The sequence below is a fragment of the Stegostoma tigrinum genome, chromosome 26 (genome assembly GCF_030684315.1).
Source record: "Stegostoma tigrinum isolate sSteTig4 chromosome 26, sSteTig4.hap1, whole genome shotgun sequence".
NCBI lineage: Eukaryota > Metazoa > Chordata > Chondrichthyes > Orectolobiformes > Stegostomatidae > Stegostoma > Stegostoma tigrinum.
The window spans coordinates 25,803,287-25,823,543 of record NC_081379.1 but is presented as its reverse complement, the minus strand read 5'-3'; the positions used below and the strand labels follow the sequence as shown (position 1 = coordinate 25,823,543).

The 20,257-nt window shown below is 39.5% G+C and overlaps 1 protein-coding gene across 1 annotated transcript in view; it reads left to right on the top strand.

Moving 5' to 3' along the window:
- Positions 1–19,769, top strand: part of vps33a (VPS33A core subunit of CORVET and HOPS complexes) — a 35,247-nt gene extending 15,478 nt beyond the window's left edge. Inside the window, exons 7-13 of the mRNA XM_048556327.2 lie at positions 905–1,098; positions 3,001–3,127; positions 3,472–3,539; positions 4,580–4,717; positions 10,351–10,488; positions 15,543–15,711; positions 16,872–19,769. Of these exons, the coding sequence (XP_048412284.1) occupies positions 905–1,098; positions 3,001–3,127; positions 3,472–3,539; positions 4,580–4,717; positions 10,351–10,488; positions 15,543–15,711; positions 16,872–17,065 (1,028 nt within the window). The 3' untranslated portion in view covers positions 17,066–19,769. The remainder of the gene's footprint in view (positions 1–904; positions 1,099–3,000; positions 3,128–3,471; positions 3,540–4,579; positions 4,718–10,350; positions 10,489–15,542; positions 15,712–16,871) is intronic.
- Positions 19,770–20,257: the final 488 nt, after the last annotated feature.

Genomic DNA, 20,257 nt, shown 5'->3' with positions numbered 1-20,257 from the left:
AGATACGTAGAGAGATTTAGAATGGGAAATCTAGACAACTGAAGGGACATCTGTTGTTGAGCTGATTTAAGTGGGAATGGACGAGATGCCAGAAGTACAGGAGTGCAGAGATCTTGGAAGCTTGAAGGATTAGTGGAGACTACAGAAATAGGAAGGAGTGAGGCCACAGACGTTTAATGGTCTCAACTTCAATTCAAACAAGGATGAAAATTTTTAATTTGTCACGGACTGGTATTCAATTTAGATTAACACGCATGTGAGATGATCTACGAATGATCTTGGTGTGAAGTAAAATATGGGAATTGAAGGTTCAGATGAGCTGCAGTTAATGTAGAGTAAAAACTGGGAGACTGGCTGAGCAAGTGTTGGAATAATCATACTAAAGTTTGAAAAGGTGTGGATGAAGGTCCCGGCAGCTCATAAACCAAAACAAAGGAGTGTCAAGAAATGTTATGGAGGTGGAAATTGATGGCCTTGGTGATGGCTTGTTTCTGTTGTTGAAAACTCATCTCATGGACCAGTTAACAACAAGATTCAAATGATAGATAATAAAATGTGAGGCTGGATGAACACAGCAGGTCCAGCAGCATCTCAGGAGCACAAAAGCTGACGTTTCGGGCCTAGACCCTCTGATGAAGCCTCACATTTTATTATCTTGGATTCTCCAGCATCTGCAGTTCCCATTATCACTAATACAAGATTCAAATGGTCTGGTTCAGTATCTCCCACTACTGTGTGTGCTCTCTGACTATTTCTTGAATAGGTTTGAGAGTCTTTCCATCCTTACTCTAACCCAAAGTAGTTAGTTGTCTCTTAAAAATGCAGAAATGTGGAATTGCACTTGACAAAGATGTATCATTTTCATGCTGTTTAGGTTTGAGTTTGTAATCATTCTGTTTTTCAGCGCATGTTAAGCTGCCTCCTGAGAAATTTGCACCTAAAAAGCAAACTGAAAGTGGCCGAGATCTTTCCAGTGAACCTAAGAAGCTACAGTTAAATTCTGCTGAAGAACTCTATGCAGAAATCAGGGATAAAAATTTCAATGCAGTTGGTTCAGTCCTCAGTAAAAAAGCCAAGTTCATATCTGCTGCATTTGAGGTAATTCTTTCTCCAGTCCGAAATTGGCTGTCTGTTCACGGATATAGATTGAATTTCCAAAACAGTTAGGTGAAACATATCTGCAGATCAAAGCAGTAAGCTTGTTTGGCTAAATGGCTAATCTACACTGCGAAGTGATGCCAGTAGTGTGTTCAATTTGCACACTAACCTAAGATATCATGAAGGACACCCCTCCTCAGCCACTTCCTCTGGTGGTGACCCTCAGATTAAACCATGGCCAGTCATCTCTCTCCATAAGGGAGCGGCGTTGTGGTCTGTTAAGACTATGGTGACTTTACCTTTTTATAATCACTGAAGCCTCTTCTGGAGTACTGTGTGCAGTCCTAGTTGCCCTATTATAGGAAGGACATTAGTAAACTGGAGACGGTTCAGAAAAGAATTACTGGCACGTTGCTGGGATTGGAGGGTTTGAGTTATAAAAATAGGCTCAGGCTTTTTCACTGCATTGTCCGTTGTTGAGGGATGACCTTTTTATAGAGGTTTATGGAATCATGAGCGGTATAGATAAAGTGAATAGCAAAAGTTTTTTTCCCTAAAGTGGGGGAGTTTGAAGCCAGGGGGGCATTTTTTAGGGTGAGAGGAATAAGATTTTAAAAGGCATGTGAGGGGCAACATTTTATACACAGAGTGGTTAGCGTGTCGAATGAATCACCAGAGGAAGTGGTGGATGCAGGTGCTATTACAACATTTAAAAGACATTTGGAGAAGTACATGAATGAGAGGTTTGGAGGGAAGAGGGCCATATGCAGGCAGGTGGGACTAGTTTAGTTTCAGAACATGTTGACATGGGTCTGTTTCCATGCTGTATGATTTTATGACAGGAAAAGAATATGACAATTAGCTGACCCTTTTTTTCATAATTAAAATTTAGAAACTTGCCTGGGCAAAATTAGATTCATTCAATAGTTTTTTAAAAACTTTTGGTTTGTTAATTGTCAATAAATAAATTATATACGTTTTATATATTGGGTGTATGGACATAATGTATACAAATTTTATGTATATTTCAATTAAGTACCCTCATATCTGATTTTCAATGGATATTGAATGTGGCATTAGGAACTGAAAAAAAAATCCATTACATTTCTAACACCAGAAGTTACACCTCCACAATTTTTAAGTGTTCATTAACACCTCCGTGTTCAGACTTGCCCAATTTCTTCAATCTACCAATGTTTCCATTTGTGAAAACAGTCAGCTAGATGCATGTTATTTCAAATTCATAAAGGAGCTAATATTGCAATTGGTTTTATAAACAAGAACATGGTGTATAATTTTTAGTCTGCAATTTGTCACTTAAGTAGACTAAAAGTAGAATGCTTCCTTTGTTCAATATCAGTAATCACAAGGTGCAGCCAGGACCTATAATGAAAACTACCAATACCCCTCAGATTTGATTCTGCTACAAATCAGAAATCAGGACAAATGTGAGAGCTGTGGCCATATTTTCTGTACATGTAAAATCAAACTATTTGGCTGTTTAAAACATTGTAGAATATTTTTGCTAATGTTAATTGGTAAATTACAGTTTTGCCAGTTCCTTTTGATATTGTGACAGAACCAAGTGCCATCCAGAAACTTGGTTGTAATTTTCTTGTACAGTAAGTTTTGATCTAATATATGCTTTTAAGAAGATTATACACATGGACAGGCAGAGAGACCTCCAAAGATAGATGGTCTTAAATGATGGCTACATTAGTGATCGAGGCACACTCAGAAAGATGATGTAGCTTTCTTGGAAGGAATGGCGTGGTATGAGGAAAAACAAATGCACAAATAGAGGAAATCTGTATGTATACTAAATACAGATGTTTGTTTTCATTTGAAATAGTTGTCTCAGATTTAGTTCATAATTATTAAAGCCAGAACCATTTCTTGCAGGAAAGACATAATGCAAAAACAGTGGGTGAAATCAAACAATTTGTGTCCCAGCTTCCACACATGCAAGCAGCAAGGACCTCGCTAGCTAATCATACATCTATTGCTGAACTCATCAAAGACATTACAGGTAAAGCTCTGAAATACTACTTTATATAAAAGTATAATATTCAAATTGCCCATCTCTTTCTTGCTTCTAGATAGCAATGGTTTTGAGAGGATGAGAAATGGGAGCAGGAATAGGCTCTGCAGCCCCTCAGGCCTGCTCTGCCATTCAGTCAGATCATGGTTGATTTCAACTTCAACCATTAGCTCCCAAAGAATCCATTATTCCCCCCTGATTTCCTTAGATTCCTGAACTTATCGATTTCATTCCTGAATATAAAAGTATTGAAATACCTAATCAAATAAACTGAATTATAAATCAACCTTGCTAATAGGTGTTTTTTAATTGCTATAATTGTTTACATTCAGCATCAGAAACATTCTTTGACAAGCTGACTGTGGAACAAGAATTTATGTCTGGGATTGATACTGACAAGGTAACAACAAAACCATAGCTCTTTTTAAAATTATTAACACACTCTTTCACTTGTATCAAGTAGCTGTATTAGCCAACTGCCGTTTCATTTATTGTTTAATTTAAATCTAATTAATTATAATGAAGGGTAAGTGATGGTCTAGTGGTATTATCATTGGACTGTTAATCCGGAGACCCAAGTAATGTTCTGAGGGTGGATGAACACAGCAGGCCAAGCACCTCCGTGCTCCTGAGATGCTGTTTGGCCTGCTGTGTTCATCCAGCTCCACACTTTGTTATCTTGGATTCTCCAGCATCTGCAGTTCCCATTATCACTAATGTTCTGGGGGCCTCGGTTCTAATCCTGCCACAGAAGATGGTGGAATTTGAATTCAAAAAAAAGTCTGGAATTAAGATTCTAATGATGACCATGAAACCATTATTCATTGTTGGAAAAACCCCTCTGGTCACTAATGTCATTTTGAAAGGACGTTGCCACCCTTACTTGGTTTGGCCTACGTGTGACTCCAAACCCACAGCAATGTGGTTGACTCTTAACTGCCAACAGGGCAATTAGAGATGGGCAATAAATGATGGCCTAGTCAGCATCACACTCATCCTGTGAGTGAATTTTAAAGAAGTCCTGTACCATTCATGCTTTTAGTTCGACTCTCTACTGGAAGACAGACTATATTATTTAAAACAAAGGAGTAAAAGTCTTTGTGATATTTTGAACATTTAGCACTGAAGTAATTTAAATACATTATCAATAAGCTTGCAGAAATTTATCTGAATTATTGTCATGAGTTATATGTTGGGATGGTAAAATTTAATGTTTTATTTTTGATTTGTAGGTAGTCAGGTATTGTGAAAAAAGGACCCTGGTAATACTATAATGGTGGTAAATTGAGAGCCTTCAGTAGCTATTTGGTTAGAAATAGTGAAGTTGATTGCAATTTTTAGCTTCTAGCCAACTGACAGTCAACTAATGTGATAATCATAGTTGACTTGAGTTTGCACAAGTGGAACTGCTTTAAGGAAATGTTGCTTTTCTGTTCACAGGTTAACAGCTACATTGAAGATTCCATTGCTCAAAAAGAACCTCTGATAAATATTCTGCGACTTGTTTGTATGCAGTCAGTATGTAATAATGGCCTGAAACAGAAAATCCTAGATTATTACAAGAGAGAGATTTTACAGGTTGGACAAAAATAATTAATCTACTACTAGTAGTTTGTTTAGGTAAAAACTGCTGAAATTTCAGTGTCACTTGATTTCATTCACAGTATAATTGAGTTTTTAAGTTGATTTTTAAATTTCTTTTAGGCAAGTGTGATAATTATTATGAATCAAAATTGCATATTGGACTGAAAGTAGAAGTTCCCACGTTATTTATAAAACTTTAGCTATTTAATTTGATTTATCATAAATGGATGCTGGTACAGTAACAATTATAAGTACAATGTTTAGTTAACTGCTGGGATCGCCAATATATTTGATCATTACAATTAATGGCTTCTTTGAAAATGCACAGCTGTTTAGCCTTACAGCAACAATGCAATTTACTTGGTTAACCTATGCTGCCCTGATCAAAAGTTTGTAAAACTCATATGTAAACCTAATGGGTTGGTGTGTTACAGGACAAATTGAGAGCTGATTTTGAGAGTTGCAGATTGGGTCAATCTAAGGCATACCATATTGTCCTGATAATTCTCTTGGGTAAAATAAAGGGTCAAAATAGATCAAAAATTTCAGGCTGTACTCAATTTTATGTACTATAAGATGTATTTATTTTACTTCAGCGTTAAGTTGCAGTTACAGCACTTAACCCTAAAAATAATTTACTGTAATCAAAATCACACCACATGTGGAATCAGAGGAAACTTTTAATTAGTCTAACAATGTTATTACATCAGTCCTTTGTCTTTAAAGCATGCTATCTCACCATTGTCATGAAACTAAATGATTGAAACAAGTAAAACAGATATTTAAAAAGTTGTGGATCAAAAGAACTTCAAACTAAAGACAGATCTTTCACAATACACAAGCCTCTTCAACAGCTCAGTAATCAATATTAGTTCTATCACCACAATTAGACTGGAGATGAAAATCAGCTTGAGTTTATTACATTAGCTTGAAGATACAGGCTATGGAATTGTTTGGTCCGGGAAAACTACGCTTTTTTTTGTTGCAAAACATTCATGCATCAAAATATCACAGAGACCGAAGAATTTCTGTTTTGTTGATTTATGCCACAGATTGGAATTATAGATTGATTATAAGTGATCACTTCCTTCATAGAAGGAATAGAAAATAAATCTAGAACTAGTTTTGTTTTAAAAAATGCAGAGAAATGGAGCAGTCAATCCAATTACTCAGTGCCAGTGTTTATTCTCATATTTCTAACAAGTCCCTCAGCAAAGACATTGTCCCTTTTGCTGTTCTCTGGTTTTATTACTAACCGTCTTTTATTTATGGGTCTCTTTCTGTGGTGCGTGACTCTTTTGGTCCAACTCATCCATGTTGACCATATTCCCAAACTAAACTAACCCCAATTGTCTTGGCCTATGGCCCTCCAAGCATTCCCAATTCAAGCACTTGCCTAAATGTCTTTTAAACATTGTAACTATACCCACTTCCTCTGGAAGTACATTCCACGCATGAACCACTTTTTGTTTAAAAGAAAGGTTCTCTCATTATTTTTAAATTTTTCTTCTCTCACTTTAAAAGTATGCCTGTTAGTTTCAAACTCCATCACGCTGGGGAAAAGACCTTGGCTATTCCCCTTAACTGTGCCTATCATGCTTTTATAAACATTCTGTAAGATCATACCTGGAACTCTTATGCTGCATTCCTGGTAGCACCCTGGTAAATCTCTTCTGAACATATCTCTTCACATCTGCCCTGTAACCCGTTCATAATTTTAAAGACCTTTTGATCAGGTCTCCTTGTTTTCTCCAAAGGAAAGAGCTTGAGTCTGTAAAGTTGTAACTTTCAGGTGCCGCTCTTTAATTTTTATTCTCTTCCTCTAGTGCTTTCATAAATTATTTTAAAGAAAATACATTGTATTTTTGAATAAACAGACTACTCTGGTATATTTGGTAGGTAAAACCTGATTTTCTGCAAAAGAGCCTTTAGTTTGCCCCAAATTTTATAGATGTGGAAACATTGCAAAAATAAATTATCGACCATAGAGATCACCCCTTTCTTTAAAATGATGAATGACTCCAGATTATTTATAGTCACCAGTTTGGGGTTTTGTTGACAAAAGCTGAATAATGTAAAATTATTCAATCAATTGGATATCAGCCGGTAGCCTACAAATCAAGAGAGAAAAACATAATCTTAATTTGAAAAAATGCACGTATATTTCTCAACCACCACCTTCACATTTCCCGTGCGTAATCAGAACAAGTACATTTCTGTAGCCAGATACTTTTGTGGACCCTGTATGGCTGTTTAAAGCTAATAATTACTTTCTCAAATTCACCCATGCTCTTCAGTCTTTCATTCTCTCCTTTAAATATGATAATATGGACCAATGGCTCAGCAGCAGTTTTCCAGATTATTTTTTTTCCCATTTAAAGTGAACTGAGTAACTTAGCCAGAGAATTATCTGGTGATGTTGCCAAAATTAGCTGCGATAGGTGTCAATGATTTAATTTTCAAGGTCCACCCACTTCCTGCTGACATACAACTTGCTTCCACCAGGATTATGGTCATAAACAAACTGAAAGCCCTTGAAATCTCGCGCCCCCCCCCCCCCCCCACCCCCCCACTGCATCCTAAAACCAGCCCAGCTCGTCCCCGCCTCCCTAACCTGTTCTTCCTCTCACCCATCCCCCCCTCCCACCTCTAGCTGTACCTCCATTTCCTACCTACCAACCTCATCCGGCCTCCTTGTCCTGTCCATCCTCTCTGGACTGACCTATCCCCTCCCCACCTATACACTCCTCTCCACCTATCTTCCCCTCTATCCATCTTCGGTCTGCCTCCCCCTCTCTCCCTATTTATTTCAGAACCCTCTCCCCATCCCTCTCTCTGACAAAGGGTCTAGGCCTGAAACGTCAGCTTTTGTGCTTCTGAGATGCTGCTTGGCCTGCTGTGTTCATCCAGCTCCACACTTTGTTATCTTGGATTCTCCAGCATGTGCAGTTCCCATTATCTCTGAAAGCCCTTCATCTGGGGTTTCTTTGATCAGACTTGCCCTTCATTCTAATGTGCCATTGTTGAGGAACAGAAGCGTCATTAGCAGCAACAAAAGACTGCAGTCACATTTCAAGGGAATGCAGTACAAATTATACCGCCACTGTTTTTCTTTCTCCTCCCAACCCTCTCCAGCCACACCTTCACAAAGGAATGTACAACTCCAAAGAGGATCTAACTGAGAAAATGTGTACAATTTGCACTTCAAAGGGGCAATAAAGTGTGATGATTGTAAATGCTGCTCCTTTGGCGATGAAGATATAAACTACACTCCGTTTTTTTATATAATTTCTTCAATCACATTTTTCATGGCTATTGTTAGATGAATAATCCAGGCTGCAGTACAGTCATGTCATTTCCAATGATAAGAGACTGATAACTCTTCTGAAAACTCCTTGGCGTTTTTCTCAAAGGCTGAGTTACTTTTAATTACTCCACTAGCTGGTCAGTTGTGAGTACGGGGAATTGGTTAGCCCTTTCAGCTGCTTTGTAATGCAGTGTGACACCGGTAGTGCGGGTTCAATTCCTGCACCAGCTGAGGTTACCACAAAGATCCAGCCTTCTCAACACCCCCCACCCCTCCCCCCGCCTCAGATTAAGCTCATCACCAGTCACGTCTCTCTAATGAGAGAACGTAGAACATTACAGCGCAGAACAGGCCTTTCGGCCCTGTATGTTGCACCGACCTGTGAACTAATCTAAGCCCATCCCCCTACACTATAAACTGTATGGTCCTCTGGGACTATGTCGACCTTATTCTGTGGAAGGCACCATCCTGCATAGTCATTTCTATCAGAATGCGAGGAAAGTTAGAATTTGAATAAGTGTGTGATACAATGTAGGAGGAATGAGTAAGTATTGTATCAATATTAATCTTGAAGTAGAGGCAGGAGTTTTAGAGTTATGAATCATAGAATCCTCGCAATGTGGAATATGCTTGCTTGTAATTTGTATTACAGGAGTTGGCTAATTATTGTGCAAGACATCAAATGTCAAAGGTACTTAAGGGCAACTGGCAACGAATGCTGGTAAAGCTGGTGATGCCCACATCACTTGGAAGATAATAAAAGGCACATTCCCTGCACCCTGAGTCTGACACAGCCAAAACAATACTGAATTATAAAGCATTAACTAGTTCTGTGTGTCTTTTTAAGTGTATGCTGGTACACTAAAAGAAAGTAGTGATTGTTGAATGTTACTTTACTGTTCTTGCTGAAATCTTTGAACTTGGGTTTCTGACCTGTAGCCCTTAGTTTTGAGGCAGTTTACCATTGCAAATCAGTGCTGTGTTCTTGCAGTTGATACAAATGCTATTTCTGGCAGTTCATTATTTCTGTGGTTTTGTTTCCTCCTGGGAATCCTCAAAGGTTGGAATTTGTAAAAGTGTTGGTGAGGGAAGTCTTACTGCAACTCCTCAAGGTGCCGGTGAGATCACATCTGGAATAAAATGAGCAGTTTGGGTTCTCTCATCTAAGGAAAGTTGATATTTCATTGGAGACAGTTCAGAGAAGGTTCACTAGGATGCCCTCTGGTGTGGAGGGATTGACTTACGAGCAAAAGCTAAACAGGTTAGGACTTTACTCATTGGAGTTTAGAGATGCAGGATCTTTAAGGGGATTGACAAGATAAATGCTGAGGGGATGTTTCCCTCATGGGTGTCTGGGACTAGGGGACATGGTCTCAGAATAGAAGGGTGCCATTTAAGACATAGAGGAGGGGGACCTTTCGAAGGTTGCATGTTACTGGAACTCCCTGCCACAGAGCTATTGGACAGTGGGCTTGTGTATGTTCAAAGCTGAGAGAGATTCTTGATCAGTAGGGGAATCAAAGGTTATGTAGAAAAAGCAGGGAAGTGGATATGATTAGCTGTGATCCTACAGGGCAGTATGGCGGCACAGTGGTTAGCACGGCTGCCTCACAGCGCCAGGGACCTGGGTTCGATTCCACTTGCTGGTGACTGTCTGCCTGCGTGGGTTTCTGCCAGGTGCTCTGCTTTTCTCCCAAAGTCCAAAGATGTGCAGGGTAGATGGACTGGCCATGCTAAATTGCCTGTATTGTTCAGGGGTGTGTAGATTAAGTGGGTACAGGGGAATGGGTCTGCGAGTTGGTGTGGACCTTTTGGGCCAAAGGGCCTATTTCCACACCATAGGGATTCTGATTTCTCCATCCTTGCATTCAAGGTCATGCTGTCTTAATTGTACGTTTGGATCCAATGGTTCCTCCTGCCAGCATTAACAAAAAGTATAATGTAGACTGAAAATAACCACAGGTTGGTGAGTGACCCAATCACCACTACTCAATTTATCGGTTAAATACTGCTGCATTCTTTCAGCCAGAATTGCTTATTAATAAACTAGTCATATTTTTGTTCCCCAGCAGACAGCACCATGTACGCCACTATTGAGAGCATATCTCTTTTCACCAATCTAACAGTGGTACAAGATGCTGCAAGAGAAATCATTAGAAGTATAAAACATTTAAACATGCTGTTATAAGTTTTTATTTATTCTGGTGTGTACCAATTACAGTTTTGGGATATAAACATTTGAAATTTTGTGGTTTTGATTCAAACAAGGGACGTTGGTAATACAAAGAAAAAAATAAATGTGTTGTGTCTTATATTTCAGACATATGGTTATGAGCACATTTTAACCCTAAATAACCTAGAAAAGGCTGGGTTACTGAAACCTCAGACTAGCACCAGGAATAATTATCCAACTATAAGAAAAACTCTGCGTCTTTGGATGGATGACGTCAATGAACAGGTTAGTTGTTTGAGTCCTCCTTTAATGTGAATAACAAATGTTAACTTAAATGGGTTAAAAATAAGAATCTTAACATTAATATACTGCTTTGTTTTTGAATAAATTTAAATTACCCATGCTATAACACCGATGAAGGGTAAGTCCTGTATTTTTCACAGAATTCTTAGTTTCCGAATGAGTCTGTAGTTGAAATCACCCAGATCACGTGCATGCAAATGAGATTGCTTTATTTGCTTCAACAGGCAAATCAGTATGTAAAATTTTGATATACTGTGCTATCATGTGAAACATTCGACAGCTTTTTGTTTCATTCTTAATAAAGAGGCCTATATTTAACAATTAAACACATTTCATACTAGCAGATTAATTGGTGCAAATTTGCACCATACTTCCTGTAGGCTTGGTGAGCAATAATATTACTTCTCATTGTTGGTCTCTGCCAATCTTTTTACTCCAGACTTCTCTTGAATTGCTAAAGGTCATCAGATGCATCAGGATGGAAATACAGGATGTTATATCATTCATGGGAGTGACTGATATAAAGTCCTGTAGCGTTATCCATGAATGACTGACTTGTATGATGGTCTGGGAACTGGTGTTGTTTCTGGAAGTAGTGATGGTTATTGCTTAATTGTCATATGACCTGCTAATATTCAATAAATCCTGCAAATGTTTACTGGAAATTGAGGTTTCTGACGTGTAGCATCTGTTCTTATAACCAGCTTCCTTGTCTTATTTGGGTTTTAATTGTTGCAACAAAGTTTAATAGACTTGTGCTGGCTTCTTAAATTGGGACACGTAGAACAGAACACAGAACATTACAGCGTGGTACAGGCCCTTCGGCCCTCGATGTTGTGCCAACCTGTGAAACCAATCTGAAGCCCATCTAACCTCCACTATTCCATTATCATCCATATGTTTATCCAATGACCATTTTAAATGCCTTTAAAGTTGGCGAGTCTACTACTGTCGCAGGCAGGGAATTCCATGCCCTTACTATTCTCTGAGTAAAGAACCTACCTCTGACTTCTGTCCTATATCTATCACCCCTCAATTTAAAGCTATGTCCCCTCGTGCTGGCCATCACCATCCAAGGAAAAAGGTTCTCACTGTCCGCCCTATCTAATCCACTGATCATCTTGTATGTCTCTATTAAGTCACCTCTTAACCTTCTTCTCTCTTAACAGAAACAGCCTCAATTCCCTCAGCCTTTCCTCATAAGACCTTGCTTCCATACCAGGCAACAGTCTTGGTAAATCTCCTCTGCACCCTTTCCAATGCTTCCTCACCCTGCCTATAATGAGGCAACCAGAACTATACACAATGCTCCAAGTGTGGCCGCCCCAGAGTTTTATACAGCTGCAACATGACCTCATGGCTCTGAAACTCAATCCCTGTAACAATGAAACCTAATATACCGTATGCCGCCTTAACAACCCTATCAACCTGGGTGGTAGCTGTCAGAATCTATTCTCATGGACACTGAGATCTCTCTACTCATCCACACTACCAAGAATCTTATCATTAGCCCAGTACTCTGTATTCCTGTTACTCCTTCCAAAGTGAATCACCTCGTGCTTTTCCGCATTAAACTTCATTTGCCACCTTACAGCCCAGCTCAGCAGCTTATCTATGTCCCTCTGTAACTTGCAACATCCTTCTGCACTACCTACAACTTCACTGACTTTAGTGTTATCTGCACATTTACTAACCCATCCTTCTACACCCTCATCCAGGTCGTTTATAAAAATGACAAACAACAATGGCCCCAAAACACATCCTTGCGGTACACCACGAGTAACTGAACTCCAGGATGAACATTTCCCATCAGCCACCACCCTTTGTCATCTTACAGCTAGCCAATTTCTGATCCAAACTGCTAAATCACCCTCAATCCCATGCTTCTATTTTCTGCAGTAGCCTACCGTGGGGAACCTTATCAAATGCTTTAGTGAAATCCATATGCACCACATCAACCGCTTTACCCTCATCCACCTGTTTGGTCACCTTCACAAACCTTATTGAGTTCTTTGAGAGGCATGATCTACTCTTCACAATGCCGTGTTGACTATCCCAAATCAAATTATTCCTTTCTAGATGATTATAAATCCTATCTCTTATAATCCTCTCCAACACTTCACCCACAACTGAAGTAAGGCTCACTGGTCTATATTTACCAGGGTTGTCTCTACTCCCCTCCTTGAACAAGGGAACAACATTTGCTATCTTCCAGTCTTCTGGCACGATTCCTGTAGACAATGATGACATAAAGGTCAAAGTCAAAGGCTCTGCAACCTCCTCTCTAGCTTTCAAGAGAATCCTAGGATAAATCCCATCCGGCCCAGGGGACTTATCTATTTTCACACTTTCCAGAATTGCTAACACCACCTCCTTGTGAACCTCAATCCCGTCCAGTCTAATAGCCTGTATCTAGGTATTCTCCTCTACAACATTGTCTTTTTTCTGTGTGAATACTGACAAAAAATACTCATTTAGCGCCACTCCTATCTCTTTGGGCTCCACACACAACTTCCCACTACTGTCCTTGACCGGCCCTAATCTTACTCTAGCCATTCTTTTATTCCTGACATACCTGTAGAAAGCTTTAGGGTTTTTCTTGATCCTACCTGCCAAAGACTTCTCATGTCCCCTCCTGGCTCCTCTTAGCTCTCTCTTTAGGTCCTTCCTAGCTAACTTGTGACTCTCACACACCCTAACTGAGGCTTCACGCCTCATCTTCACATAAGCCTCCTTCTTCCTCTTGACAAGAGATTCAACTTCTTTAGTAAACCATGGTTCCCTTGCTCAACCACTTCCTCCCTGCCGGGCAAGTACATACTTATCAAGGACACGCAGTAGGTGTTCCTTGAACAAGCTCCACATTTCAATTGTGCCCAGCCCCTGCAGTTTCATTACCCATTCTATTGCATCCTAATTCTTGCCTGATTGCCTTTCCCCCAGTTATAACTCTTGCCCTGCAGTATATACCTATCCCTTTCCATCGCTAAAGTAAACATAACCGAATTGTGGTCACTATCACCAAAGTGCTCACCTACCTCCAAATCTAGCATCTGGCCTGGTTCATTATCCAGTACCAAATCCAATGTGGCCTTGCCTCTTGTTGGCCTATCTACATACTGTGTCAGGAAACGCTCCTGCACACATTGGACTAAAACTAACCCATCTAAAGTACTCTAACTATAGTGTTTCCAGTCGACATTTGAAAGTGAAAGTCCCCCATAACAACTACCCTGTTACTTTCGCTCCTATCTAGAATCATCTTTGCAATCCTTTCCTCGGCATCTCTGGAACTTTTTGGAGGCCTATAGAAAACTCCCAACAGGGTGACCTCTCCTTTCCTGTTTCTAACCTCAGCCCATACCATCTCAGTAGACGAGTCCTCGAATGTGCTTTCTGCCACCGTAATACTGTCCTTGACTAACAATGCCACACCTCTCCCTCTTACCACCTTCCCTGATCTTAATGAAACATCTGAACCCTGGAAACTGCAACAACCATTCCTGTCCCTGCTCTGCCCATGTCTTCGAAATGGCCACAACATCAAAGTCCCAGCTACAACCCATGCTGCAAGTTCCACCCACCTTATTCCGGATGCTCCTGGCGTTGAAGTAGACACACTTCAAACCACCTTCCTGTCTGCCGGTACATGCCTGCAACCTTGAAACCTTATTCATGACCTCACTACTCTCAACCTCCTGTACACTGGAGCTGCGATTCAGGTTCCCATCGCTTTGCTGAATTAGTTTTTAAACCCTCCCAAAGGGCATTATCAAATTTCCCCCCCCAGGATATTAGTACCCCTCTGGTTCAGGTGTAGACCATCCCGTTTGTAGAGGTCCCACCTACTCTAGAATGAGCCCCAATTGTCCAGGTATCTGCATCCCTCCCTCCTGCACCATCCCTGTAGCCATGTGTTCAACTGCTCTCCCTCGCCTCGCTAGCACGTGAAACAGGTAACAAATCTGTTTGTTCTAGCTCTAAGCTTCCACCCTAGCTCCTTGAATTTCTGCCTTACATTTCCATCCCTTTACCTACCTATGTCATTGGTGCCTATGTGGACCACAACTTGGGGCTGCTCCCCCTCCCCCTTAAGGATCCTGAAGACTCGATCCGAGACATCGTGGACCCTGGCACCTGGGAGGCAACACGCCAACTGTGAGTCTCTCTCGTTCCCACAGAATCTCCTATCTGTCCCCTAACTATAGGGTCCCCAATGACTAATGCTCCCCCCCCACCACTTCCCTTCTGAGCAACAGGGACAGACTCTGCCAGAGACCTGTACCCCACAGCTTACACTGGTACGTCGTCGTCTTCTCCTCTTTCCTCCCCCCCCCCCCCAAAAAAAAAGGTGTACTTGTTAAGGGGAACACACACAGGGGATCCCTGCACTGTCTGCCTATTCCCTTTCCCCTTCCTGACAGTCACCCAGCTACCTTTTTCCCGTACCTCGGGTACGACCACCTCCTTATAACTCCTCTCTATCACCCCCTTAGCCTCCCAAATGATCCAGAGTTCATCTAGCTCCAGCTCCAGTTCCCTAATGCAGTTTCTGAGGAGCTGGAGTTGGGTGCACTTCCCACAGAAGAAGTCAGTGGGGATACTAGTGGTGACCCTTCCCTCCCACATTCTACAGGAGGAGCATGCAACTGCCCTGGCACCCATTCCCACTGTTCTGAATTCTCAAACAGACTATTGAAAGAAAAAAAATCTAGTAACCTTACCAAATAGGTACTCGGAACCTTTTCTTTGGTTAGACCATATGTTTGGAAACTTTTCTTTTAACTGATAATTCAAGAAGAGGCAAGCATGTCTTTGCAAATTTTTTTTTCCAGTTTCCTTGTTGGCTAAGTATTTGATCAAACAATCACAGTTATGTTCACTTGAAATCATTTATTATAATTTTAATGTAAAAATGTAGTTACATTATTTGAAAATTATTTGGCAGTAGGAATTAAATATATTTTCATGCCTGAGTTTAAAACCTCTAAAATGCTCATTAAAAGGAATGATGTAATTTTGTTTTAATATTACAGAATCCCAATGATATCTCTTATGTGTACAGTGGTTATGCCCCTCTGAGTGTGCGGTTAACACAGTTGCTGGCTCGTCCTGGGTGGAGGAGCATTGAAGAAGTCTTAAAGATGTTACCAGGACCTCATTTTGAAGAAAGACAGCAACTGCCTTCTGGATTGCACAAAAAACGTAAGCTTGCAGTAATTCCTCTAACCCAAATGCCCCCCAACACAGTTAAGAGCTATCAAACAAATATATCACCTGAACCACCTAGGCAAAGCTTAGGACAAATGACCAAAAGCTTGGTCAAAAAGACAAGCTTTTGAACTTGGGACTATGAAAGCTGAAGACATGGCCATCAACCATGAGGTTAAAATAAGTGATGCTTAGGAAGCTGAAAATGGAGCATTATAGATATCTAGGAGAATCAGATAGTTGCAATGGATTAGAGGTAGGGTGAGATTGTAGAGGAATTGTAAACGAGGATTTCAAAATTGATGCGTTGCATAACCAAATTATGTTGATAAACAGGTTTTGATGCTTGCAGAGGACTCAGTGTGAGTAAGGATGTGGCTGGCAAAACATTGAATGACCTCCAGTTTACGGAGGAAAAGGTGGGAGGCCAGCAGGAATGCATCAGAATAGTTAAGTCTAGAGTTAACTGAGGTATTGATGAAGGCAGGAAATAGAAATAATTTATTAATACAATGACTAAAATGTGTTTATACTGAACATCATCATTGTAAAGAAGATTTTTATTATTTCACACTGACAAAAAACAGGTCTGGATAGTTACGTATAGTGGTTGATACTGCCACAGAAATGATTAGGTTTTCTAGGGCTGCAGCTGCCAGAAGACTGTTCCAGAAATGGATTTATCACACTAATCTATGATCACAGTATAAATACAGAAACCCTTCTTATTTCCTATTTCAGGACTACTCTATCCAATTCAGGGAAGTGAAAGTATCAAAATGGTTATCCAGAAATGTCATAACATGCAGTTGTCCCTTTCTTGGTTTCATGTATCTTCCTACAGTGTGCAAAAACTATGGCTATAGAAATAAATTACAATAATAAATCTATTGCAACAATTCATTATTTGCGAAAACATTCACAATGTATACAAAAGGAAGAATTTAAAAAATACAATGTTCTGCAATGTGGTTTTGTTCCTAGGAGGTACATTTTCCACTGTAATTTTGAATAATACCTTTTGTGAGTGGGAATGGGATAAATAGGAAGTCATTATCTGGAACCTGCTTTGAGGAGCAGTCTAAGAAGCTAATAAAGAATGAAATATATTTTTCAGAAAGCCACAGAGCTTCTAATCTGTATCTTTTCTTTAGGTCAGCAGGGAGAGAACAGAGTTACTCTGGTGTTCTTTCTTGGAGGTGTGACATATGCTGAAATTGCAGCGCTTAGATTCTTATCTCAGATGGAAGAAGGAGGTACAGAATACATTATTGCGACCACAAAACTGATAAATGGAAAAAGCTGGATTAAATCTATGATAGATAAGTTAGAGCCATCTCTGTTCTGAAAAGACAATGTGATTGACAATATTCATCGGATGAGTTTTTTTTGTTTATGGATCCCAAGTGTGTTTGGAAAATGTGAGACTGGTATGATGTGTTTCAGCTGAGAAACTGAATTGAGCGCTGCATGGGACACAAGACAAAATTCTAATGTGGTCTTGGTTGACATTCAGCTGCACTGGCTGTTCTGAGCCACGTTTTCCGTCCTTTGGTGAAGTACCATGTGAAACCAGAACACTTGGGAATTCATTGTGCTTCAGGAATCACATGTCAACAGCCTGAAACAAGTTTCTGTGTTGGCAGAGTTTGATCATTTGTGCCACTGGATTTAATTTGCATACAGACATTGCACAAGTCTAAGCACTTTGGTGCCCTTGTAATCTGAAGTGGTTTCTTACACGCCAGAATATGTAATGCATGTTTATGGTACATGCAAGGTAAATTTAAATAATATATACCCTGTGTTAAATCAAGTGCTTACTGCAACAATGTAGGAACTTAGCGTGAGGGAAGAAGTGTCAACAAATGTGCATTTATTTGTTTTTGCTTCCTAAATGTTATTCTTTGGAGCTTTGTTCATACTAGTAGAGTATGAAATTTCATTAATCTCCTGTTCTGATCTCTTGTTGCCACATTTAAAAGAATCTTAAAGCTTTGTCATCCTGTGAGGGTAAAATTAAATCTCAAAACTCTGACCTTTTCAATTTTATTTGTTATGTACTGTTCTGTTTATTGCATGGTTGCATAGTTTCAGAAAATATTGTATCATAATCTATATTCCATATTCTGTATATGTGAAATGATGTGTTAAAAATTATTTGAATAGAATGATTGGGCTTTATACTTTTTAATTTGCTGTAAATCAGTTTAGAACATTTCATCTATACTACAGAAAAGAAGAATTGTTTAGGAAGTTTGTCACATATTCAGAGAACAATTAGCAAAATGCATGCAGTGATTTCTCCCATTCTGGTACTGTTTTTCTCAATAAGGAGGCATGATCAGTAATGATTTGCGTAATATGAGAAATAACGTGTACTAGTCCATAATACATATTTTGAACCAGACAAAATTCCCTCAAAATATATTCAAAAGACAGCTCAGACCATAACTCCTCTTCTCTTGTTTTGAAGGTAAATGTAAAGCACCATGTTCTAGACGCAACTTGATTGGTTGTCTACTTTAAGCAAAACATGTTTTACGCTACAGTTAAAATAAACAAAAGTAAAAGATGGGCTTATATATAAATCTACTGAAATACTTGACAAAAGAATGTATTAATTACTACTAATTAACTGTTCCATTATGGTAACATCCTATAAACACTCCCTTGGCAAAGGCAAATTCCGTAAATTAGATGTATTGCATGCATTCCTAGCATTAGGAAAAGAACCCCCAGCTTTTAGATGTAAAGTAGAGAGGAATAAGAGTTTCCACGTCCAGCTTTAAGACCCCAGCAACTGCTGCTGAAAGCTAAAAATAAAACTCTTGGTTCTGTGGGAACTTGAACTATATTCATATAGTTCAATTCATCCATTCAGGCTGCTTCTATTGTTCCAACTTAAAAAAAACACAAGCCTCACAGGCTGTTTACTGTATTGGCTTTGAGCATACTGCTTGTCACTTCCTCTGTCTCAACCTTTTATTTTTAAAAAAGAAATGGACAAAATGCCATTCTTAAGGCCATAGTATCATCAAATGGAAGATTGAGATAGCGATTGTTTGGTAAAGCTCATTCCTTTATTTTGTTGCTTGAGAATAGACTGGTTATCCGGTTACTATCATAATATTCTAAGTTCAAAAAAATTTCATAGTAACTGGCCATTTGGCCAATCAAGTGTATGGCAGCATTTTTCTCCACTTAATTTGTCAAGGCACTTTATTGCCAATGTCCAGTTGCCTGGAAGGGATTAGAAATTAACCACAATAATTCAGTAGGTTACAAACGGTAGGATCCTTTACTTGGAGAAATGTTACCGAATCTAACTAATTTTCATGTTCATTTTCTGGTGCCGTTCTGTAAATTTAAAACCAAATTAATCCATTTGCACCATCTTGAACATTCAATTCCATCCACACCAGTGCACAATTGCAGTTAGTTGTACCGTCTAGCTTTGCAGTACAGCAACCTACTAAGGCTCCAAGAAACACACCTTTCAGACCCCCAGAAGGATGAGGATAGGAGATGCATTGGAACATCATCCTGATTTGGAAATGTATTGTCATTCCTTCACAGTCACATGGTTAGAATCCTGGAATTTCCTTCCTCACAGCACTGGAAGTATCCACACCATATGGATTATAGTGATTCAAGAAAATAATATCCATTTCTCTAGGGGATTTAGGAATGAGTAATAAATTGCTGGCACTACTAACAATGCTTGCAACCCAAGAATTAAATTTAAAAATGACTTTGAAAAATCTTTTATAGTTCAATTTGAATATTTACCTGCTAGTCTAATCTACTTGTCCACTGAGTCTAGTCCAATCCAACAACAGTTAATTTCTCGGTGGCTCAGTGGTTAGCACTGCAGCCTCACAGCACCAGGGACCCGGGTTCGATTCCAGCCTCGGGTGACTGTCTGTCTGTGTGGACTTTGCACATTCTCCCCGTGTCAGCGTGGGTTTGCTCCGGTTTCCTCCCACAGTCAAAAGATGTGCAGGTTAGGTGGATTGGCCATGCTAAATTGCCCGTAGTATTCAGGGGTGTGTGGGTTATAGGGGGATGGGTTTGGGTGGGATGTTCCATAGGGCGGTGTGGACTTGTTGGGCCAAAGGACCTGTTTCCACACTGTAGGGAATCTTAAAAATATATATATATATATATATATATATTCCAAGTCAAGATATTATTTCTTCAAGGAATTGTGCATGATTTAATGTAGGCCAGTCAAACGATATACTGAAGAGTTTGGCTAAGTATAACTTGCTTTTAGAAATTCATGCTGACTGCCTTGATTAACTTTTTCCAAATGCATGTATGCACATTTAGTTGTTTAGCAGTAATTGAATGAAACATAGCTGACCTTTTATTTATACATTTAGGGGTTTTTTTCTGAGTACAGCTGGGTCTTGCAACTATTAGACTGATCACACAATAAAAGTAAAAACTAGTTCTCTCAGTTTTCCATTTATGTTATTTTGGAAGAATTTAAGTCTGAACCACTTATTTTCTCATTAATCTATAAACAATTAGT